General features: G+C 55.2%; 1 protein-coding gene across 2 annotated transcripts in view; it reads left to right on the top strand.

Annotated features, from left to right (window-relative positions):
- The window catches only part of CHCHD6 (coiled-coil-helix-coiled-coil-helix domain containing 6), a 134,227-nt gene that overhangs the window by 71,900 nt on the left and 38,009 nt on the right, over nucleotides 1-24,318 (top strand). The window contains exon 5 of one of the 2 annotated variants that reach the window (XM_024117303.3): nucleotides 15,064-15,147. In XM_024117303.3, the coding sequence (XP_023973071.1) occupies nucleotides 15,064-15,147 (84 nt within the window). The remainder of the gene's footprint in view (nucleotides 1-15,063; nucleotides 15,148-24,318) is intronic. The other variant, XM_028479316.2, reaches the window with a different exon arrangement.

Raw genomic sequence — 24,318 nt, 5'->3', positions numbered from 1 at the left:
GGGCTCAGCCGCTCCGCAGCATGTGGGATCCTCCCGGACCGGGGCACGAACCCGCGTCCCCTTCATCGGCAGGCGGACCCTCAACCACTGTGCCACCAGGGAAGCCCTGCCTTCGTATTTTTGAGTTGTAAGAGTTTTGCGTACAAGCCACTTGCGAGATAAATGATTTGCAAATATTTCCACCCATTCTATGGGTATCTTTTCACTTTCTTGAAGATGTCCTTTGAAACACAAAAGTTTTAAATTTTGATAAAGCTCAACTGATCTATTTTTTCTTTAGTTATTTGTGTTTTTGCTGTCATGTCGAAGAATCTGTTGCCAAATTCAAAGTCATGAAGATGTATCCCTGTGTTTTCTCCTAAGAGTATAAAGTTTCAGCTCTTAAATTTAGGTCTTTGATCCATTTTAAGTTTTTCTATACGGTGTCAGGTAGGAGTCCAGCTTCTTTCTTTTGCATGTGGATGTCCTGTTGTGTTAGCATCATCTGCCGAAGGACTGTTATTTCTCCATTGTATGGACTTGGCACCCTCATTGAAATCAATTGACTATAAATATAAGGGTTTATGTCTGGCCTCTGAACTCCTCCCATTAATTTACACATCTGTCCTCATGTCAGTAGCACAGTGTCTTATTCCTGAGCTTCGTGGTAAAGTTTGAAATCGAGAGGTGCAGATCCTCTGCCTTCGTTCTTTTTCCTGATTCTTTTGACTGCTTAGGGTCCCTTGAGATTCTGTATGAATTTTAGGATGTATTTTTATGTTTCTGCAAAAGAAAAAAAGTCAGCTGAGATTTTCATGGGGATTGTACTGATTCCACCTTTCAATTTTTAAAAATCTTTCTCACTTAGGTCTCTAATCCAGTGTGAATTAAAGTTTGTATAAGGTACAGGTAGGGATATACCTTTATTACAAAGGGGACTCTTCCCTCCCTAGATTGCAAGAGAAACCTCTGTCGTTCATCCGTTAACTTTATGTGTGATGGCTGTTTCTGGACTCTTCAGTTCAATCCGTTTCTTTCCTTTTATAGTAGGTCTGATTATCTTGTGTATCAGTCCTCCAGTTTTGTTGTTTTCAAGATTATTTGGCTTTTCTAGGTTCCTTGCATTTCTATATCAATTTCAGAATCAGTTTGTCAGATTAACATCTGTAGATTAATTTGGAGAGAGCTTGAAATCTTAACATTCTCGAGTCTTCAGTTTCTCCCCCCCACCATCTCTCTCTCTCTCTCTCTCTCTCTCTCTGTGTTTAGGCCTTCTCAGCAATGCTTCATAGATTTCTGTGCAGTGATCTTAGATTCTGTTTTGTTAGATTTACTCCTGGGTGTTTTATATTTTTGGATGCTAATGAAAATGGTATTGCTTTTCATTTTAATTATTTTTGTTTATTACTAGTATATAGAAATGTGATTAATTTTTATGCATTGTATGCTGCGACTTTGGTAAATTTACTTCTTAGTCCACGTATTGTTGTGTAGTTTCCTTAGGTTCTTCTACATACAGTCATGTCATCTGAGTGTCATGGCAATTCTACTTTTTCCTTTCCAGTTCAAGGATGGGAATTTTTAAAAATTTTATTTATTTTCTTGCCTTGTTGCACTGGCTGGACCTCCAGTACAATTTAGGGTAGAAATTATTATCTGGGTGGTGTTCTCTTAGTTGTGGACATAGGGGGAGATGATCAGTATTTCACCGTTAAGTCTGGTGTTAGTGCAGGTTTTATTGATACTCTTTGTCAGATTTCTGGGCTAAGTTGCTGAGTTTATCATGAGCATGTGTTGCATTTTATCAAATACTTTTCTGAATCTGCTCAGGCCCGTGTGTTTTTCCCCTTTATTCCATTAATGCGGTGAATTATAACTGATCGTTTTAAAGGAGAGATTACTGAGGTATAATTTACATACAGTACCTCTGTCCTTGCTGTCCAGCTCTGTGACGGCCCCTCCGGGGCGTGGCCCAGCTTCTGCTCCCACCCTGGGGCCAGGTTGTGCAGAAAAGCCCAGGTGGGATCCAGTCAGTGACCAACAGTGGGGGAATCCTGGAGTTCTTGGGAGTCCACAGGGAGGACTCCTGGGCTCAGGGGATCAGGGGAGGATGGCACCCAGGCTGGGCTTGAACTTCCTGCCGCCCTCTGCCTGCCTGATGATGAGAGATCTAAACTGCGGGCTTGTGAGCGGGGGTGTGGCTTATGTGCAGAGCACGGGCTTAGAGCCTGCAGACGAGAAAGCAAGGAGGCTGCTGAGCCAGGAGTCAGGTCTGCCCTCCCCTTGGAAGCTGAGGCTCCCTGTGCTGGCGCCCGTGAGACACTCGGTTCCCCAGGCCGCCTGGGGAAGGGCAAAGGCAGGAGCGCTCGCCTCCCCAAATGCTCCTTTGGGGAGAGCACCTTCTTGCCAGGAAGCGTTGCCGTGTCCACCCCAGAACCTCCGGGCAGCGCCTTGGCCCAAGAGATTTCTTGTTGCCGCCTCTCCTGTCATTTCTGGCTCTGGCCTACCCGCCTCTCCGGAGGCCTGGGCTCTGGGGGCCTGTGGGGCTGAGGGGAAGGACTGGTCTGAGTTGGGGCACAGGTCCCACCGCGTCAGTGCTGCCTCTGGCGTCAGCTCCTGGTGTCCCTCCTCCTGTAGGAGTTGCTGGTCCCTGTCCCCTGGCTGCCGTGTCATCCCCTGTGTCCTAACCGGATGCCTGTGGCCCTGATAACAGCCAGGATTCTTTGGTTGGAGACCAGCTCGGGCCTAAATAAAAGGGCGTGTGTTGGAAGGGTATGGTGGCCCCGGACCTGTCAGTCTGGAGGCTGGATGGGACAGGACACCGGCGTCTTCTCCTTTGGGGCCTCTGCTCAGGGTGGTCCCCCCGGGCCATGTGTGGTCCTTCCGAGAAGAGGGAGTGTTCAGCCTTGAGGGGAGCCGGCGGGGGTCCGCCAGCCTGCTCTGCACCCTTGGCGACGCCCTCCTGCGTCCCAGGGACCTGTCACCACACGCCCTCTTCTCGGGTTCCAGCCAGGAGCTTATCAGTTTTATTGATCTTTTCCCAAAACCCACTCTTGACTGTGTTGATTTTCTCTCTTGTTTGCGTTCTGTCTCCTTGATTTCCACTCCTGTTCTCTTATCTCCTCTCTTCTACTTACCGTTGGGTCTAACTAGCTGGTTCGCGGTTGTTTTCCAGCTTTGTGGGCTGGACAGTGGACCGTGGACATTCCGGCCCTTCTTTGCTGAAATGGGTGTTGAAACCTCGGGCTCCCGCTAATGAGCGCTCACCGCACAGCACGGGCAGGTCAGGGTCAGCCTGAGACTGGGCGGAGTTCATGTGCGGTGCTCGGGGCTCTCCTCTTTGGGCTCTTCCCCTCACTCTCCAGCGTCGCCCCGAACTCAGGTTTCTCGTTTTCTCTTCGGTTTCTCGGCTCCCAGTGTGGCACCAAATGGGACCAGTTCTTGAAAACTCGTGGAAATGGCGGCGCCTCCTGCCATGTCCTCCTTCCACATGGCGACCCTCCTCCCGCGTGAAACCGTGTACAGGCCCTCGTGTCCTTGTCTCTTGGAGTAAATGCTGACTCAGGAGTGAATGATGGGAAATGTGAAAATGGAGAAACCGAGAGTAGCTGTTGGGCGGGGGCACTGGGAACAGCTGAGACTACAGTTCTGCCACTTCACAAAATCACCGAACTCCCAGCTCCCTGAGCGATGCAGGGAAAGGCCTGACGCACGTTCCTAAGTTGTCTTTGCAGGAAGCTGACCCACCAGGTGAAAGCTGCTGACCACAAGCACATAGACCCCCAGACGTGTCGGAACCAGAAGGTGGATGATGCTTGACGTTTCATCAAGGTGAAGCTTCACCTTGATGCCAGCCAACCCCGGGTTGTCCACGAGCTCACCACGCCCCGCTCCTTGAACACTATACAACACCTCACTCCCCCTCCAGGAGGGCCACACAGTCTTGAGGGCATTTGCCCGCTGTGGCCCCCTTTGCCGGGCAAAGCAGTAAAGCTATTTCTTTGCTGCTTCACCCAAAACTCCGTCTCTGTGTTTCTATTTGGCACCGGCGCACAGAGGCCGAGTTTTGGCAGCAGCAGTCTCCTGGCTATGCTTGCTTTTCTCCAGGGCCTTCAGACGGTTGCCTCTTGTGTTTGGTCCAGCGCTTGTCAGGGCACTTGGTCCAGGAGGAGCAGTTCTGCCACGTGGGCTGCGGGCCGTCTGTGTCCACAGACGCCGTAGGGCTCCCGCTGCAGGTGGGGACTGGAAGGGGGCCTGCCCAGCCAGGCGTGCGGGCAGCTTCAGTAGGGCCCCCGCGACGGCTGCTCCCATGAGCTGAAGCCCCAGCTCCATCTTTGCGCAGGGGCCATCTCCCCACCACCGACCTGGAGGCCGTGCGCCGGGCCCTCCCCGCCCCTCGCGGCCCCCGGCTGAGACCGGTCCTTCCCTGTCTGTAGTCTTTTCTCACAGAGGCCAGGTCAGGGACACGCCCTGGGTCCCGGCCTCGTCACTGGTTGGCTGAACAGGGGGTCGGCCACAGGGTTTTCCTCTTCTTTGCGATGGGCTTCCAGCACTGCCGGAGACTGGCCTTTGCAACGGGCGATTCTGAGTATTAACGTCCCTTGTTGAAACTCTCAGCGCCTCCGCATTGCCGAGACCCTCACCGTGGCTCAGGCCGGGTCCCTCGGGCCCCATTCCTGGTCCTTCTTTCCCCTCCCCTGCTGCTCCTTCGCTGAGAGGAGGGAACAGGACTCAAGCGGCAGCCTGACCCGTAGGGGGGCTGGTGTGGGGCCAGGTGACCAGAGCCACCGCAGGCCCGTGAGAGGATGACGGGCCGGGTGGGGCAGGCCCGCGGGGTGCGGTGCTGGGAGGGTGGGGAGACCCCCGTCGTCGCTGTGGGTCCAGCAGCTTACAGACCCAGCCCTCGAGTTATGCTCCCCAGGGCTTAGAGGTTAGCGGGACAGACGAGGCCCGGAGACACAGTCCCCATGGGGGGGCCGGGGGTGTGACGGGAGGCTCACGCACACAGGTGTACACGCGTGCACCTGTGTGCACACACCCGCACCCCTTCAGCACTCAGCGGGGCGGAAACCCCGCACTTGCCCCCGGAGCAGGGAGGTTCCCCCTGGGGTCGGGGTGCCCACTGCACACTCCGTGGCTGGGTCTGCCCCCACCTTCTGACAGCTCACCTCCTTCCTGGCCCCGGTACCAAAACCTCTGGCTCTTTCCAGAAACTCAGTACCTCTCTTAAGGATGGAAGATTTACACTGTTAAAGACAGGCGTCAGCATGTTAGTTCTGAGCAGTACTTGGAACAGCGGCAGCTTTGTTAGAGTGACTGGGGGGGCCCGGCCCGTGGTGCTTCTCTGACAGAGGCCCTGAGCAGCAGTGTCGGAAGGCCCAGAGCGTGGCTGCACGACCAGAGGCCCTGAGCCCCAGCCCGGCCCTGCCGTCGGCATCCACGCGTGACTGTGGCGATCGTGGGTGAGCTGTTTCTTGGACAGCAAGTAGATAACCTCCCAGGAGATTCTTGAAGGTTTTGCCCTTGTGTAAGGGCCTGAGTTATGCTTCTGATAATGTGAATGTGTAAGTTCAGCTCTGAGGACGAACGCCAGCGCCTACATGCTAGGTGCACTGCCGGAGGGACAGAAGGGGCTTGGGGCTTCTTCCCCCGCAAGGCGCGGATGTTTGCAGGGGGTCAGTAGATTGCTTGGTGTAACAATAATTAGAATAACTATAAAATCTATGTAAGTGCCCCGGGAGCACAGATGGGAGAAGCCGTTGTGTTTCGATGCCGAGGGAAGAGAAGATAGGACGATCAGATCTTGACTTCAGCCACAGAAACCAGCCCCGCTGTTGTGAGCAGGGAGGGAGACTGGGGCCCCGGATTCAGGGGACGGTGACTGTCGCAGCCTGAGCCGGGTGCCCGCCCGACAAGTCATCCCCAGCACACCTGCCCCACGTAGAAGTAGGACAGCACACCCCTGCCCACACACCCCGAGGCGGGAGTTTACAGGGGGCTGGAGAGTCCAAGAAGAGCATGTGGGCAGAGCCTCGGAGAATCCGCCAGGCTGGCAGGCAGGATGCAGAAAAAGAGGCATTCCTGGCCAAGAACAGCAGGAGCCGAGAGCAGAGCCGTGGAAAGCCTGGCGTGCCCGTGAAGGGGGCGGCGTTTTCAGGTGGTCGAGTCGAGGTCAGAGAAGAGTGGTCCTTCGGTGCCGCCTCCCCGTCGTCCACGAGGTGGCCTGGCAGAGACTGTGGGTGGGCCTGCAGGCTCCGAGCAGACTTCGGATTGGCCCCGACCCATCATGTGTCTCGAAGGCCGTCAGGGTGGCCGCCGCCGTCCCCCGTAGCCTGGCCTCTGGGCTGCGCCACGGAGGCCCCACGCCAGCGCCGGGGCGGCTGGCTCTTCCAAGTTCTTGCGTCCCTGTGGTCTCAGCCCAGGGCGTGGGAGCCAACGGGGGTGGTGGGACAGTGCTGCACGGAGCCCGGATCCCCCTGGGGCGTTAGAAGCTTGGCCCGCCTGCCTGCTGGCAGCCACGTGCTCAGGGTGTGACCAGGCCCCTGGCCACCCGTTCCTGGTGAGTCAGGGGCTGCTCCCCCGACCCGTTCACCTCTGAGAACGTCTTCAGTTCACATCAGGCCGGGAGGATGCTCTGGACGCTTCGGCACGGGGCGGGGTGTGGGGAGCCCCCGCTCACAGTGGCCGGCTCCGCCCGGTGCACGCGGCCCCTCTGCCCGTGGCCCGGTTGTGTGCGAGAGCCGCGGCCCAGGCACTGTAGTGTTGAAGCCATGTCTCTGAGCTCTCATACCTGCAGCCGCGTGGAGCAACAGGCGGCGGAGATGAATGCGGCCCCTTCCCCCCGCCAGTCTTTTCAGCCTGCAGATCTGAACGCAGGCACTCCTCTCTGCCCGACCGGCTTATTTCAAGTGGCGTGTTGTTACCCTGCGCTAAAGGACAGCCCCTGCCTCGCTCCCAGGCGGGGGTTTATTCTCCATCATTACTTTTTAAAAGGTGTTCGGCTAGAAGATTGCCTATTATTTCCTCTGTGAGCCTCTCCTCACTGCCGTTGTGTGGCGACAGCTGACGCAGCCGCAGGGGGTGCTCTGTGCGCCTGCCCGCGAGTCACTGTGCGCGACGAGAGGGAATCAGGGCGTCTTCCTGGGCAGCAGCCTTCCAGTTGGGCTTTTGTGAACTGGGTTTAAAAAATAAATAAGTCAGATCGTATCGGTCTCCTGCTTAGAGCTCTGGGGTGCCCCCTCCCTTTCAGCACAGCTGACCTCTCTCCACTCCCCGGGCCCGAGCGCAGCAGCCTGCTCCCCCGGGAAGCCTCAGAGGCCCTGAGTGGTCACCACCGCCCCCCTCTGGCTGCCCCTGTCCTCACAGCCCTTCCCCACGTCCGTCCGGCATCCTGGCCGCTCATCAGCATGTCCTCAGCCTGCCATCCCCCTGGTGTGTCCCTCGCTCCAGGAGGGCTCCGGACACACGAGCTGCCGGTACGCTGTGGTGGCTGATAGTCTGAACAGGCGGAGACTAGGAAGCCGCGGGGCCTTGGTGTGGGGAGAAGCAAGGCCAGAGAGGGTCGTGCGGTGCCGGGGAGGGGAGGGCACCTGCAGACGGGCCCAGCTCTTGGCTCTGGGATGGAGGACGCACGGCCCCGGGCAGAACTGCTGTCCACGCTGGGTTCATGACCCGTTTTCCAGTTTCTCGTAGGGAAGTCCAAATGTTTTTCTGTAAAAATCCCGGTTTGGTAAACGCTGGTGACCAATTCAATTGAAAAGCAAACCAAACCACCACCACCCGGGAGACCAGAGGAGGACCAGGCAGTTCGTGGCCATGAGCGGGCCTCTCCTTCCTTCGCTCCCCCCCTCCCATCTTTCGTCCACTCAGCAGTGACCCTCGCTGACTTCGCAGCCTCAGTCCCGTCCTCCGTGCCGCGTGGAGGGGTCGGGGCTGTGACCCAGTGGCCCCTGCCGGGGGTGGGGGTGGCCTTCCCGGCGGAGGCGGGGCAGTCCCGGGCTTTCCCCGGCAGGAGACGCACGCGGCCTGTCGCTCTGCCCGGCCCCCTAGGCAGCCACCTGAAGCGGAGTCGTGCACGTGGCTACGTTTAGTCTCCTGACCTTTCCCCTCCCAGGCCGGAGCCCTCCTAGAAACCTCGGGGATGGCAGCACCTTCCAGGACGGTTTGCGTGCAGACCCACACATGCTGGGACTCTGGCCCTCCGGGGACAGCTAAAGTCCTTGACTGTAGCATCTCAGCTCTGCGGGACCTCGCTGTGTGGCTCTGGGTGACTGCATCACTCTGTGCCTCGGTTTTCTTGCCTTTTAAGTGGCTTTAATGGTTCCCTCCTCACCAGATGGTTGGGTGAGTTGAAGGGAGCATCTGAGTCATTGTTTATAAACTGTTGATACGTGGTCACCGCTGTTCTTACTGACTCGGCCCTGTCGTTCAGGAGTCGTCTCTGATCCCTGTTTCTGTTACAATCGAGGTGGTACCTTCCGCCCAGCACCTGGGTGCTGCTGAGAGGAAGCGAGGGTGCAGAGCGCGGGGCTGACGGATCAGACACGGTGGACGCGCAGGGACGTGGCGGACGCGCAGGGACGCGGTGGCCTCGTGTTTTCCTGGTCATGTTCTCTTCTTACTCTGCTGCCTTGGGACCCCCCTGCCCTGTGAGCCCTCCCTGTTTAGTTGTTCTGTCAGTATCTTGGGCGATGTTAAAGTCTTTGACTATGATTGTGGATCTATTTATATTCTTTAATCTGTCAAATTTGTTTTACGTATTTGGGATTTTTGTTATCAGGTGCATACACATTTATCATTGTTATCTCTTCTTGACTAAATGTCTCTTTCATGATTGTGAACTGCCCTTCTTTATATCTGGTAATTTTTTTTGTCTTGAATTCTCCTTTATCTGATATTAATATAGCTATACCAGCTTTCTTATACAGCAAGTTCACTGCATACAAATGAGTTCTGTTCCGAGAGCACATTCGTAAGTCCAATTAGTTCATAAGTCCAACAAAGTTAGGCTTAGTTAGTTAGGTACCCAACTAACACAATCGGCTATGTAATAATGTACCGTAATAGGTTTATAATACTTTTCACACAAATAATACATTAAAAAAAACACAAAAAGTAAAGAAAACATTTTTAATCTTACAGTACCTTGAAAAGTACAGCAGTGCGGTACGACAGGTGGCACGCAGGGGCTGGCATCAAGTGAACAGGCAAGAAGAGTTACTGACTGAGGAGGGAGAGGAGGTGGAAGATGGTAGAGCTGAAGGGTCGTCAGCAATAAGAGACGGAGGGCAAGCTGCAATGTCACTCACGCCTGACGTTGATGGAACGCACGTTCGCATCTTTGAAAGTTCGCAACTTGAAGGTTCACGTGTAGGGGACTTGCTGTACTTGGTGTGCACGATACACCTTTCCCCATTTCTTAAAACCTGTTGGTATTATTTTTTATCAATAACGTATAGCTGGGGTTTTGCCTTTGCATTGGTGTGTATGGTAAGCAGAATAACGGCCCCCCAGAGACGTCCACCTCCCGACCCCCAGGACCTGTGACGTGTGAATGTACTCTCTTGCATGGTAAACAGGGCTCTTCAGATGTCACTAAGTGAAGAACATGTGGTGGGGAGACTATCCTGTATTATCCAAGGATGCCTGGTGTGATCTCAAGTGTCAGGGAGATTAGGAAAAAGGGAAATCAGGGAACGATCAGGGAAAGAGGGAGACAGGAGAGTCAGAGAAGGAGACGTGATAACAGCAGCAGAGGTCAGGGCGACGTGGGGCCATGAGCCAGGAAATGCAGGCGCCCCCTAGTCGCTGGGAAGGGCGAGGAAACGGGTTCTTCTCCAGAGCTTCCAGAAGGACCAGCCCTGCTGACACCACGCTTGTAGCCAAATAAGACCCATTCGAGACTTCTGACCTGTAGAACTGTAAGAGAAAAAATTTGTAGTATTTAAGCCACTAAGTTTTTGGTAAGTTCTTACAACAGCAAGAGGGAACTAATACAGGGGTAAGTCTGTTTATATTTAATATCATTATTGGTATGAGTGCATTTAAATTGACCATTTGTTATTTGATTTGTTTGTTCCATCTGTTCTTTGTTCCTCTGTTGCTGCTTTCTTGTAGATTTTTTTTGAGGGAGAGGGTGGAGATGAATCAGTACATTTTAGAATTTCGTTTTATCTCCTCTACTGACTTTTTATTTGTGCTTTCTTTGCTTACATTTTTAGTAGTTATTCTAGAAATTACTTTAAAAAAAAATCTGTGCTCAAGAAGTATTCTGTTACTTCAGGAATTATTTAAGAACTTCACAAAAGCACCCTGCTTGGGATTTTTCTGAGCTTCTCAGATCTCTCTGTGGTCTTTAATTAATTTTGGAATATTCTTGGCCTTCATCTCTTCCCTTTTTTTAACCCCATCTTTCTCTTTTCCTACTAGGACTTCAATTAAAGGTATGCTCTGTCGTTTAATATTGTCCTGTAGATCTTGGGGGCCCTGTTTCATTCTATTTTTCATGTTTCGTCTGCTTGGGTTTCAATCTGAATAATTTCTAGTCATCTGTTTCCTAGTTCATTGATTCTCTCCTCTGCTCTGTCCAGTTTGCTAATGAGCCCACGATTTCTTGGGTTTTCATTTGGTTCTGTTCTAGTTTGGGTGGTGTCAGTGAAGGTGGAGGAGGCGCCTCTGAAGGCCCTCTCTTCCATAAAAGCAATGAAAATAGACAGAGCCTATTTTTTCAGAGCTGAAAGTTAACCAAAGACTTGTGGCCATCCAGGAGCATTTGTTCGGGAAAAATGGGTGAATCTCAGGAAGCAGAGTGAGGTTTGTGGCATTTCAAATTGTCCTATCCCCATCCTCCTCTTCCCACCCTAAGCAGTAACCTTGAAAGCCAGCAGACAGAACCTTGGTAAAACCCAGCAGCCTGGCAACCAGTGCACAGGGTGGAAAAGGACTGGAGTCCTTCAAAGCCCCGTTCCCAGAGGTCGTCATTCTTCTTCCTGTCTAGGGGTTCCCTGGAGGACCCCACTCGCAAGGCTGACTCCATTTCACCTGACTCAGGGATGCCCTGGGGTCGTTGGCCGTAAGCCATCAGAGGCCATTGTTGAACGGGTGGAGGACAGTTGGGTGCAAACAGCGGGGTAACCCAAACGCTAGGCAAGCAGAGCTACAGAAAAGAGGAACATGGGAGGCTTTGAAAGGCTCCGACGTTTTGCTGGCAAGCTGGAGGCCACATTCCGGCTAGGGCTGTGCTCGGGGAGATCTCAGGACACCCACACTGAGACACGTCGCAGCCAGCCTGTCAGAGGCCACAGAGAGAGAGAGTCTTGAAACCAGCAGGAGAAGCCACTCATCACATGCAAGGGACTCTCTGTGAGCCTAGCAGCTGGCGTCTCCTCAGGAGTAATGGGGACTGGAGGGTTCCTGTCTTCCTGTAGGAAGTCTCCACGACTTCCCATGCGGTGCCCACACTTCCCTGCTAGAGTCTCCGCCGTGTTAACCCTGGTGACTTTGAAGTCCCTCTGGGCTAACTTCGGGCCATTGTTGCATCTGGCTCTATTGAGTATTTCCTCTCTATGGTACATCTTTATTTTCGCGTGTTTGTGCGTGTGTGTGTGTGTGTGTGTGTGTGTGTGTGTGTGTGTTTAAATGTTTGATTGAATGCTGAACCTTTTGGGTAAACAAGACAGAACAGTGGGCACTGCAGTATATATTTGTGCCAGTGGAGGGTTTTCCTTTGTTCATTGAGACCCTTAGTGTGAGGACTGGGTCCCTTGTCGGTGGCATACAGTTGGATTTCCTTTTTCTTTCTTTTACCCGAAGTGGTGATCTTTTTCCTTTAGGGCTGAGGTTATTTGGTTCGTGGTCTATATTCATTATCTGTTGCTAAATAACAACTTATGCATTTAGTGGTTTAAAGCAGTAACCATGTATGACCTCACGGTGTCCGCGGACACCTCACGGTGGACACCTCATGGGTCCTTGGGGCTGGGACTGGGCTTGGCTGGGCCTCTGCCCCTGGCTTCTCATGGCTGCAGTCCCGTCCCAAGGCCCTCCGGCCGTTGGGCTGAGGCGCCTCAGCTCCGTGCCCCGGGGGCATCTCCGGAGGGCAGCCCACACCGCCAGGGAAGCTGGCTCCATGGGTGTGGACAAGCAGGTGGGCGCCAGACAGAAAGCAGGACCTTTGCCCCTGGAACTGCCCCCTCTCGCTCCAGTCATAGCTGCTCATCAGGATTTGGGTGTCACTCCAGGGCCCAAGCTCGGGGACGTGGGATCCCGGGGGACCATCTCAAAAGCTGTGATCCCTGATTACTTACACTGATTCCTGCAACCTTACCTGGTCTTTTCTGTTCCGTCCTCTCCTCCCCTCATTCTCCTCCAGCCCCCGCCTCATCTGCTCGGACCTCCCCCTCCTCCCCCTCCTCCTCCACCTGCCCCCTCCCTGTGTGTCCCCGTCCCCCGAGCAGCCACAAGGCAGATGGACTCGGGCCCGTGCTCTGCCCTCGAGTTTTCTGGCTCCTCTGTTGCTGTGCGCCCTTGTCCCCGTTGCAGGACCAAATCTCTCCACTGCGTCCCCGTTTCCTAGTTTCCCCCTAACTGCCCTCGGCTTGGGGCTTGTCTCATCCATTTGATTCCTTGCTCCTTGAAGAAATTGACATTTGTAATATTTACCTACTTGGGGGCTTGCCTGTTTCAGGTTCATTCCTTCTTTTTTAACCAGAAGTTCATTTATCTTTTTGAGCACCTTAAACTTACATGTTTAAAATCCTTTATCAATTGGAAATTTGAACACTGGCCGAATATTTGATGATGTTAAGGAATTCATTTTTTTGGTATGCACTGCTGCTGGTTCTGATTAGGAAAATAAAAGTCTTTGTCTTTTAGAGAAATACATTGAAGTTCGTGCAGATGAAATGACCTGCTGTAAGGAATCTGGGGGGAGGGAGGGGTGGGCGCTGTAGGTGAAACAGGATTCCTGTTAATCATTTTTTTAATGTTTCCTTTTTAAAAAAGTTAATTAATTAATTAATTAATTTTAGTTTTGGCTACATTGGGTCTTAGTTGCAGTCTTGCAGGATCTTCGTCGTGGCCTTGTGGGATCTTTCACTGCGGTGTGTGGGCTTCTCTCTCAGTAGTTGCAGCGCGCAGGCTTAGTTGCCCCGCGGCACGTGGGATCTTAGTTCCCCAACCAGGGATCGAACCTGTGTCCCCTGCATTAGAAGGTGGATTCTTAACTGCTGATGGGCAGCCTTTCTAAGCTTACGCTTCCTCACCGTATTTGGGGTTTGGTTTGCAGGCTTGTTTTGAGCACAAGTTTTGGTTTTGGTCTTGTTGGCTTTGTTTCTCTCCTATTTCCTTGTCTCCCTGCCGAGCATTTTCGTGGCAGCTTACAGCTGCCCCAAGTGCCAGCCAGTCCCCGCGCCACCCAGCTGTGGCCTGGGGTTCACGGGGCTGGAGCTGTGGCCTCTGGGCTGAACCCAGCTTCCGGCAGATTGAGAACCACGGCCCGACATGGGGTCCTCAGGATTTTCAGGTTGGCTTCTTATTCTGGGGGAGCCCTGGGCTCCAGGGGCGAAGCTGGCCCCACGCCCACCTCTGCCCAAGGCTGGGGCTTTGGCCTCACCTGCCTCTGTGCCCGTCTGTTCTGTTGGACGTTTGCATCTTGTTAGCAAATTCAGCCGTGTCTCCGTGGTTTTATCTGCCTTGTGTTTGGAGCAGGGCAGGTGCATCGAGCGTGCTCATCTGACAGTTCCCTTCGCTTCCCCCTTCAAAGACTGTGACCCGAGAGCGGGCATGCATAATGGTGACATTTTACCTTTGTGTTGGAGACAGTGTGCTTTATGCAGTATTTTTCCCCAGGAGGCCGACTGGGAAATGTCTTAGGGGGAACAACGGTCGCTACCCTGCAAGCTGTCCGTCTGGTTCCCCAGCCCGTGTCCATCTGCAGTTGTCCTATTTTTCTGTCTCTTCTGCTGGGATCTAAGCTCTATGAGGACGGGAGCTCCCTGTCACCCCCAGTGCCCCAGCCCCCTTACAGGCGTGTGTGTCGCGTGGCAACACCCGCTAACGTCTGGCTCTGACCTGAGGGCCACCTGCCTGCCGTGCTTGAGGCAAGGGCCGGACGGTGGCCGCTCTGCAGAGTGGGCACCTCTGCCCGCCAAACCTGCGTCACCGGCACAGCCTCTGGCCCAGGCGCCAACACCGGGCGTTTGCGTTGCATGCGCTCTCTACAGCCCCTGCGCCAGGCCAGCCCTTGTTCTTCTCAGGCAGAGGCAGGCCAGGGGCCCTGACTCAGGGGGGTCCCAAGGGCTCCGGGGACATGGGCCTCCCCGTGAGGAGGGCGTGAATTCCTGCTTCGTCTGATGTAGCGTCATCGTGCATGGGCCTCGTGTGAACCTGGCCTTGCCGCTGGGCTTTCCTTTGACCCCTGCTCAGCCCGTGGGGGGAGTCATTCTGGGTTTATGTGTCACACATGCTTGAGCTGGCGCCTGGGGTCAGGGACTTGTTGAAGGCCCCCCGGCTGGTTGAGGGTGGGGAGGGGGCAGGCCCGGGTAGCCTGCTGTGACCCTGTGAGGGTCCTTGGCCGTGTGCGCCAGTGTTCTCTTTGCTCCCGTCAGGAGGCTGAGGGGCAGCTGTCCCCCGAGGCCTAGGATTCTGGGTTCCAAGGCGGCTCACCTCTCAGCTCCCTGGCCCTTGGAGACAGGTGGTCTGCTCAGCAGGAGGCCGTCTGGGCGTCCCTGCCTCTCAGAGCTCAGGGAGTGAGTCGGCGGCACACGTGCTGTGGGGACGGCGCACTGCTCCTGCCTGCGTGCCTCGGGGCTGCACAGCTTCCGTCCAGGCCCTCCTCTGCCCAGGCTCGACCCCAGCTCCGCTCGTGGCTTTGAGCTTCGGGGCCGTCACCTAAGCCGCCCTGTTTCTGCGTTGTGATGGGGCCCTAGTCGTCCTGCCTGCCTTCGGAGACCGTGGGGCGCGTGTGCACACGCTTGCCCTGGTCGGTGCTGTGGGGTCCCCCCTTAACGGCGGTAGCGACGTGGCACCGCGTGACCTTCCGCTCGTAGGTCGCCGACGGCTAACTGGACTCTGCTCTCCCTGCAGGCCGGGGAGCTGGAGAGCCGAGAGGCAGAGCTGAGACGCCGCGACGCCTTATACAAGGAGCAGCTCGGGCGCCTGGAGAGGCAGGTGAGCGGTCCGGCGGGAGGGCGGCTGGGCCCCGAGCTCCGGGCGGGCTCAGGAAACTGACCGCGTGCGCTGGGAAGAGGTAGTGATAGTGTGACCGTTGCCGTACAAATACGCGAGCGCCGTTACTGATTTTCTCCTGGGGGTCAGGGATCAGAGGGCCCGTCTCTACCGTTCTGAAGATGGGCCTTTGAAACGAACGCGTTTCAGGGGCACGTCATCTGCCCTGTTTCAAATCTGCAGCAACGAAAATTCATTTGGTAGCTTTGTAACTTGCTCCCTGTGTGGGCGGCTTAGTTGGTTGATCATGAAGGAGTTTTCAAAGAGACCCTGAAAAGGTGGGAGGGATGGTGGGCAGGTTAACACATGGCTCTCCCTGTGCCTGAGCCCGTGGCCAGGCCGCCGAGTGCCTGCTGTCCCCGCGGGTCCTGGGGCCCCTTGTCTGGGTTTGGAGCTTTGAGGTTGGCGGTGTCTTGCAGGCTTGACGGCAGGCACGTGCACTGGGACCTGTCCGTGGGGACAGAGAGGGGTCACCCGTTGGTGTCTGGGGGACGCCAGGCGTGTGAGGTGTGCGGCACAGAGGGTGGCTCTCCTCTGGTTCTCCCCCTTACAGCCCGTGCTCTGCTTCTTTCTCACCGTCCTCCAGCTCGTCCTAGGTCAGGTCCAGACTCCTTTCATAGGCGGATGGGCCCCTGCTTTTAAGTGAGGTTTGCCTACGTGGTTGTGAGCACTTACTAAAAGCTTCCGGAAGAGGTGTGCAGGTGCTTAAACACTAGCATCTTGCGAAACAGGAGCCAGGTCTCTGGAGGGAGGTGGGGTCGAGGGGGAGAGGGGCTGGGCAGGCCTAGTGGGCCTTCTCCGGGGACAGGTCTGTTCCTGTGCTGGCTGGGGCCGCGGAGACTCTTCTCCAGTTGCTGTTGCTGTTGTATTTTTATATAAATTCTGCCTCAGTTGTTGACTGCTCAGACTTTGACATTTTCAGCTTCTGCGCCTTCCAATCATCAGGCTCCTTTTTCTTTTTCTTTTTGGTTTCCTTTTACGCTTGGAAGTGGATGGCGGAAAGCTGTTCGGGGCAGACTTGGAAAGTGGCTGGATCATCCTCGACCCCTCAGCAGCTGGGAGCCAGTCGGGGTGGGGAAGGTCGGGGTGGGAGGCACAGAGGCCCGTTGCCCGGAGGACGCCGTCTGGACCCGGCCGTGTGACCGGCGTCGACGGGCAGGAGAGCCCGCGGAGTCCAGCCCAGTGTTCTGGGGGAGGGGACTTCGTGACCCTTCTGTGCCTGTGATGGCTATTCCTGAGTGAGGGGAGCATTTTTTGTTGGGCGCCTGTGCCTCGTGACCTTTCTGAGCAGTTGTTCCTGGGGCCCAGGCCGCCAGGTTGGAGCGAGGAGGGTTTTCCTTTTCCTGCGGAGAGAGGTGAGCTGCTGCGTTCACAGCAGCCCCGCCAGGGTCTCGGCCCAGGAAGCAAAGCTGGCGTGATGTCCGTTCAGGCGGGAGGCGGGGGGCAGCGTGCACTGACGGTGGGTGGCTGGACCCCAGCTCCGCCGTCCTCTCCGTGTTCTCTCCCCTGCAGACTGCAGGCCGCGCTCCAGCAGCAGCGGTGTGTCGGAGGCAGTCTCGCCTCCAGGGCTGGCCGCTTCTCCAGGCCCCGCCGGGCCCAGGGCCAGGCGGGTGGGGCGGGAGGCCCTGGGGTCCAGCAGAGCTCAGCCCTGGTTCCGCCTCGGCGGCACAGCAGCCTGGGACTTGGAGCAGGTTGTCTCAATTCCGGAGCCTCAGTTTCCTCGTCTTTGAAATGGGAATTTCAAACCTGAGCTGCCAGCCGTCTGGGGGACGCGTGGTTGTTTGCCTCCAGCAGCCCCCGGAGTGCCTGGAGGACCCACCTGTTCATCCCGTGTTAGTTTGGCTCTGTCCAGCGCCGGGCACTGGTGGTTCCTGCCACACGGAGCCCACGGTCCAGGGTGGGAGGGGAGGGGATGCCGAGGGCTCGGGCCCCGGACGAGGGACGCCTGAGACCTTTCTGTGACCACTGGGCCTGCCAGCTCCATCAGTATGGTCTTACTTTTCCAAACTCAGCAGCTGCAAGTGGAGAGGGCACTTTTGGGGTCTAGTTTCAAAGAGTGAGGCAGGGAGAAAGGGAGGACCTTGGAAACGTGTGTTCTTCCTGGATTTCGGGCTCTTTCCCCAAGCGGTGCACCCACTCCCCGCCATCCCCGCCTCTGCCTGTGAGCAGTTAGTGCTTCTCCTGGTCTCCGTTTTCTTCCGCTTGGGCTTGCTTTTCCGAAGGAGCGGCTGTGCCTTGATCCTGCCAGGCCGGCAGCCTTCGCGGTGCGGCACGAAGCAGCCCCGCATGGAGTCCCTGAGCCTCTCCAGGAAAACAGGAGCTGCTTGAGGTTCCGAGGCAGGGGAGTAGGTTCAGGGAAGTCCACTTCACGAGAGAAGGTGGCTGCTGGTCAGGGGTGCAGGAAGAGGGCCCAGCCTCACGCTTCAGGGAAATGAGTTACAGCCCAAGGCGACCCTGTCACACGCTCATTGGAGCGGCCGCCGTGGGAAGGATGGGTGCCAAGGATGGTGGTTCAGCCTGTGCTCCCAGCGGGGCCGCCGGGCCAGGCCGCCTTGGGAAGCTGTCACCCAGGGACCCTGGAGCTGAGCAGAGATATGCCCTGAGGCCCGGCCTTTCTTAGCAAGAAGGGGCTGCTTATACCTGGGCTAGTGGGACCACCGCCTCCGATAAGGCGAGACAGGAGGACGCTCGATCCAATCCGATTCTTTTCACATGTTGGAAAGCGGCCCCAAGGCAGCTCAGTGGTTTGAGAGTCAACTGGTACAGCGGTGAGTGCTGTGCTCTTAGACCTGAAGGACCTGGGCCGCGTCCCTGACAGCACAGAAGTGGGGAAGTGGGTCAGCCTGACTTGTGTTCCACCTGTGGCCACCCTGGTTGCCAGCACTTCTGTTTCTAAGGACTCAGACGATAGAATCCTGTCGGGGGTGTGACTGGTCACCACCCTTAGGTTTCCCCCAATCCACCTTTTCTCCCTTTGCTGAAGTGGACAACGCTCTTGTCTGGCGTCTTCCCATTTTCTCCGAATCCTGAGTTGCCAGAGCAACAAGAGCCTCCGCCAGGGAATTCAGAGCCTGCGTGACTCGCCCGGGTGGGGACGTGAATTCAGCTAGCAGGCCGCCGCTGTCTGCGGCCGACCCCAGGTATCTGTGCTGGATTCTTCACTCTCTTCCGTCTCCTGGGTGGAGGCTGGGAGTTCAGGGGCTCTTTCTCTCCGCCCTCTGCTGACTGCACACCTTCTCGCCAGCGTGGGCCTATCCTTCTGGTCCCCGTCTCGCCTAATCAAATTTTAAAGCCCTGTCTTTGTGCTCGGCGTTTTCCAGCAGCTCAGCCTGCCGGGGCCTCAGCCCTCCTGGCCCTACTCCCCGGCCCTGGCCATCCATCCCATGGCCCCTGTGCCCTGTCGGGAGCATAGGGCAGAGGTCACCTTCGTGCCCTTCCTGGGAGATCATCTGCACAGGTGCACTGGGCTGAGGCCGGCTCTCCATCCCGGGTCTCATATCAAGATCGGTTGTGATTGTATTTCTCGGAAGAGTGTTTTTAAAGACCTTACCGCTTAAGCTGTCCTCCTGCCGTGGAGGTGTCTGGTGTCCTCGCCGGCCGCTGCAGTCGGCCCCCAGCCGCTGGCACTGCTCTCACCCTGGCTTTTCAGTGCCCACGCACGGCTGCTACCTGTGCCCGGGGGGCAGGCACCTCCCCAGGCTTGGTCTGCCTCCTACAGGCCCCGTGTGTGGACGTGGCCCTTCCTGCTGGGTCTCAGGGACCACGTGCAGCTTGCACACGGCCCCACGGCCTCCTAAGTGGTGGACGTGGCATGTACGTCTGGGGCTGGCTGACTTCAGAATCCTAGTCCGGGCTCCCTGTTCACGCTGGGATTTATCTTTTTAATGGGCAGGCAGATATGCTCCAGAAAGGAAATGGCCACGTGGCCCTGCCTATTCTGCATCCAGACTGCGTCCTCCTAGACAGTCTGACGCCACGTCCTGCCCTTGGAGGTGACTGTCCGAGGAGCTGTCCCCTCAAGGCAGCCCGTGGCGCCAAGTGCCCAGGTTGGTGTTACACCTGCCGTAGTAGAGGGTCTGCCTGCCCCTCGTCCTTCCCTCAGGGTCAGTGATGGTGGTCACCATACGGTCGAGCTGGGGGGAGCCTTAGGAAGGAGAGTGGTCGCTGAGTCAGGAGGAAGCGGTCGCAGAGCCGAGTGGCAGGGACGGTGCAGGGGCCGAGCGCATAGGATGGCCAGGCACGCGAGGCGGCGGCGGGTGTGAGGGCCGTGCGAGGCCACCGCGGCGGCTCTGTATGCAGGGCTCACGTCTCTGCACGGACCAACTTCCTGTGAGCTCTCCCCCCAGCTGGGAAAGCCGAGGTCTTTGGGCTCTGTCCTCTCCCTGTCTGTGTGTTTCCTCCACTCCATCCATCCCCACGCTTCCCGATGGTTAAAACTGTCCCCTCCTCTGGCTCCGCACCTCCGTCATCTGTCACCCACGCGAGGGCATCGTCCCTGATGCCCTCCTGGCCTTAGCGGCCGTCGCTCTGTCCCAACCAGATTTCTCGCTGCCTTGTCTGCACTGTGCTTCCTCACCCGGCCCTGGACGTCACCTGGTCGGGCCCTGCACGCCCTTCAGACTCCACTCCGCCATCTGCTGGCCCAGCCCAGTGTCCCCAGCTTCTGATGGGGGTCGGCCTCTTGCCCCAGCTTGAGCTCCAGCTCGGGAAGTGATTCTTACACATACAGCAGCAAACCTGCAAATCCAGAGCAGAGAAAGTGGGGGAGGGAAGGGTCCTCTGTGGACACACGCCCAGCACAGGCTCCGGGGCCGCGGCCTGTGTGCCTCCCCACCCGAAGCCAGCCCGTAGGTCCCTGCAGAGCGAAGGCCTTCCCACCTCCGTCAGCGGCAGCTCGGGCCCATCGCCAGACACGGCGGACGTGGGGCTGGGCAGGCGCCGCTCCCAGTGAAGGGCAGCCAGGCCGGGGCCACCCCGGACACTCGGGACCCGGGGGTCATGTGGGAAGGGTGTGGAATGTAAAGATTCTGCGGCTCTTGGTGGCCTCTTACCTGGTGCCTTCTTAAATACACCAGAGTCAGTTTGGAGGGGTCTTGGCTCTCTTAGGGTCCCACAATACCAGCCTCTAAACTGAAGCAGAGGGAGGTTAGGTTATTTACCCGAGTTAAATGGCTCAGGAAAGGACTTCATGTCTTACTTGAAATGCTTTGGGACGTAAAGATTCCAGCCCATCACTATCTCCGTGAGGGCTGTCCGCCTGAACCCCGTGGAGCCTGGTTCCTGCCGTCCTCCCAGGAGGAACACAGGCCGTCCCACCTCTCGTTCAGAGGGTCACACTTGGCAAGTGTTGTGGACGTGCTCATGGCCTCTGGCGAGAATGCCAGGCGTCACTAAAACAAACGGACGACGTTGCGGCACCTGGTTGTTGGTTACCAGCTGGCAGCTTTGCCTAGAGCAGCGGTACCTGCGGACACCTGCCCCGGGCGTCCCTGTGGCACCTGCTCCCACGGCCCACTTCCCTGTCGACGCCCAGGAACACGTGTTGTCTGGCTGAGAAGCCGATCGGAAGGCACCGCCAGTGGTCCCGAGTGGACCCCCTTCCCATCAGGTTTCCGGTAACCCCTGGACCCAGGAGCGGCGTTGCTGACCTTGTGGGTGGGGCGCTTGGGAGGGGCCTGGAGAGCTCTAGGGATACGAAGCAGCAGTAGGCGCGTGGGGGAGAGTTGGCGTGAAGCGCGAGTTCGGTGAGGAGCGGCTGAGCTGGCCTGCCGGGACCGTGGGGCTCTGTGAGGCAGCGGGGCCCCTGCCAGCTGACGTGCGGTTGTGAACGTTCCGTTTCATCAGCAGCGTTGCTGACAACACCTCTCTCCCCCGAACACGTGGCCCTGAGCGCACAGGTGGCGCTGATCCTCTCCTGTGACTACCCTTCCCCAGGGCGCCGAGGGGACTTCCTGGGGAACAGGATCCGCTTCACAGAAATCGTCTCACTGCAGACTCCCGTCACGGCAGCGCCTTGTTTCTTTTAGATCGCCTCCCAGGTGTGTTAATGATGGAAGAAAGGCTGAGAACTATGAGGAAGGTCTGGAGAAAGCTGGATCAGTAAAGTTTAAAGAGGGAAAGCAGACAAACGACTCAGCAGATGGAGGAACTGAGCAGAAAGGAGGGAATGGGTTTAAGTGGAATCAGAGAGGCATCTGAAGGGGTTTTGAAAGGGAAACACAGAGATTATGAAGATTTTAAGTTGCTGGGCTCTGAATGATCAACTGCTGACTGAGGTTCTGAGGCCAAAATCATGCCTCTGCTGAAATGAGAAAAAAAGACAGAAGTGTACGAAGCTCCTTAGTTTTCAAAATGAACCTCAATAAACCATAAACGAACGAGATTTTTACCTACAAGTGGGAGTGGGAATGGGCTGGGAAGACAGGGAGGGTGTGGGACATCTCTGAGTATGTTTTTTGTAAATAGTTTGTCTTTTGAACCATGTTAATGTTTTGCTTATTTAAAAATTAAATCGACGGAGATGGTGTTAAAAATTAATACAAGCAGAAATAAATGAACCCAGCCATCTATCAGACAGATACCACCCCACAGAGAGGGATTTCCAGAGAGAAGATGTCTGGGCTCCCCTCTCCCTGCTCTCCCCACCAAGTACAGCTGGGAAGCCTGGAAAAGTTGAGAGGCACCACAGGTCTCTGAAAGGAAGGAAGAGGAAGCGCTGGCGAGGGACCCTGGGACGGAGGGGCAGCACGGTGGCCCAGGTGCTCACAACCCCCTCCCGGTGACAGAAGGCAGCCAGGGCCAGTGTCTTCGGCCCCAACCTAGTGGCAGGCGGCTTCGCAGGTCGGCTCACAGTCCTCCAGACTGAGACGGAGCCCCCCAGCCACACTGGGGGTCAGGTGAGAGCCCCTGGCATGCACCCCCAACAAGTGGTCTTCATCCCTGGGGCCAGAGGCTCCCTTCTCCCCCCGAGACCCCAAATGGCTCGACAGCACACCAGGGGGATCCTGCCAGAGGAGGGCTGGGGGAAGCCCGGGAGCACTGGCCTGGCAAGAGCACTTTGTCCTGTGGACCAGAGGGTCCTTGCTCCCACCCGGATCATTGGTGAGCTGCTGGCCGGCAGCGGATGTCCCGCCCACAAGTGGCTGGGGCAGTGCTCCTTGTGTCCTGTAGGCAAGAGATGCCTGACAGCGGCAGGGGGACCCCTCCCCAACAAGTGGCTGGCGGGGGAGCACAGCCTGGGGAAGCACTTCCTGCTCCGCAGGCAACCCCGCAGGGTCAGCAGGAGCCCCGGTGCCTTGGAGGAACCAAGTAGACACAACAGTGCCGTAAAGGCTCTGAATCCAGATGCTGAGCAAATCCCAAAGATAAACCCAAAGAAAGCCACACTTAGACTCACGATCGTGAAACTTCTGAAAACTAAAGACAAAACTTGAAAGCAGTCAGAGAAAACCAGTGTTAGGTACACGGTGATGCCGATTTGATCGATGGTGGAATCTCACCTAAAATCATGGAGGCCAGAGGAAGTGGCATATTTCCTGAGTCCTGAAGGAAAAACTCTGTTAACCGTGAATTCTGCACCCAGCAAAACTATCCTTTAGGAATGAAGAGGAAGTGAAGACGTTCTCGGATTACAGAGAGCTAAGAGAATTTGTGGCTGCGCAGCGTACCCGTAAGGAATGGCAGAGTAAGTTATTCCAACAGAAGGAAATGATAAAAGAAATAATTTGGCAATATGAACAAGAAAGAAATAACAAAGGAGAAGTAAAAAATGCAGATAAATACAACAGATTATCCTTCTTCACGTGAATTTTAAAAATCATATTTGATTGTTGAAACAAAAAATATAGCATCGTATGATGCGAGGCAAATGCATGTACAAAAAATGCTCAAAGTAGACTTTAAAAAGTGGAGAGGCTGGAGGAAGGAGCCTAAGTGGAAGTGAGGCTTGCAGACTTGACCCTGAGCGGTAGAGTGTCAGCAGCAGCAGGTTGTATATTACATGTGTGTATTGTAATGCTCAGTGCAGCCACTGAGAAAGTTGGGTGAGCGGTGACTCCGACACACTCTTAATAAATCAACGTGGAATCTGATGAAATGTTTAACTGACAGGAAGACAAGAAAAGAGAACTGGAGGAGGAACAGAGGGAACAAACAGAAAACGTGTAATAAGATGGAAGACTTAAGCTCTGTCAGTAATCACCTTAAATGTAAACGGTCTAAATATACCAGTGAAAAGGCCGAGATGGCCAGAGAAGATCACACAGACACGCACACACACAACTCTGCTGTCTGGAAGAAACTCAATTCAGATACGGTGACGTAGATGGAAAGTAAAGGGTGAAAAAAAGATGTGTCATGTAAACATCGATCCAGAAAAACATAGGCGCCGTCGTTAATATCAGATAAAGTACTTCAGAGCAAAGAAAATTACTAGACACAAAGAAGGGCGTTCTATGATGATAAAAGGATCAGTCTACCAGGAAGGCATAGTAATCCTAAATGTGTATGCACCGAAGAAGAGAGTCTTAAAACATGTGAAGCAAGAAGTGATTGGGCAGAAAGAAACACACAAACCTAAAATAATAGTTTGGGGACCTCAGTATCCCCTTTTCTCAGCAACGGATAGAAGTGCTAGACAGAAGGTTGTCAAGGATATAAAGGGTCTAAGTGACATAACCAACCAGCAGGATCTAACTGACATATAAAGGATACCCCAACAATAGCAAAATGCATATATCTTTTAAGCACCTGTGGGACCAATGTAGTCTATATCCTGGGCCCTAAAACTAACCTTAACAAATTTGAAAGAATAGAAACCACATATGAAAATATATGGGATATAGCTTAAGCAGGGTTGAGTGGGAAATTTATACCAGTGAATCCCCAAATTAGAAAAGAGGAAAAGTTTCCAATTAAAAGCTCCAGAAATTAGAAAAAGAACAGCAAAATAAACCCAAAGCAGGCAGAAGGAAGGAAATAATAAAAGATAAGAACAGAAAGTATAATCATAATAGGAAAACACTGAAGAGAATTAATGAAACAAAATGCTGGTCCTTGGAACGATTTGGTAAAATTGGTAAACCTCCAGCAAGACTGACAAAGGTATAGAGAAGA

The sequence above is a fragment of the Physeter macrocephalus genome, chromosome 18 (genome assembly GCF_002837175.3).
Source record: "Physeter macrocephalus isolate SW-GA chromosome 18, ASM283717v5, whole genome shotgun sequence".
In the NCBI taxonomy this organism is placed as follows: Eukaryota; Metazoa; Chordata; class Mammalia; order Artiodactyla; family Physeteridae; genus Physeter; species Physeter macrocephalus.
Note: the sequence above shows the minus strand (reverse complement) of the source record. Positions and strands in the feature narration are given on the sequence as shown.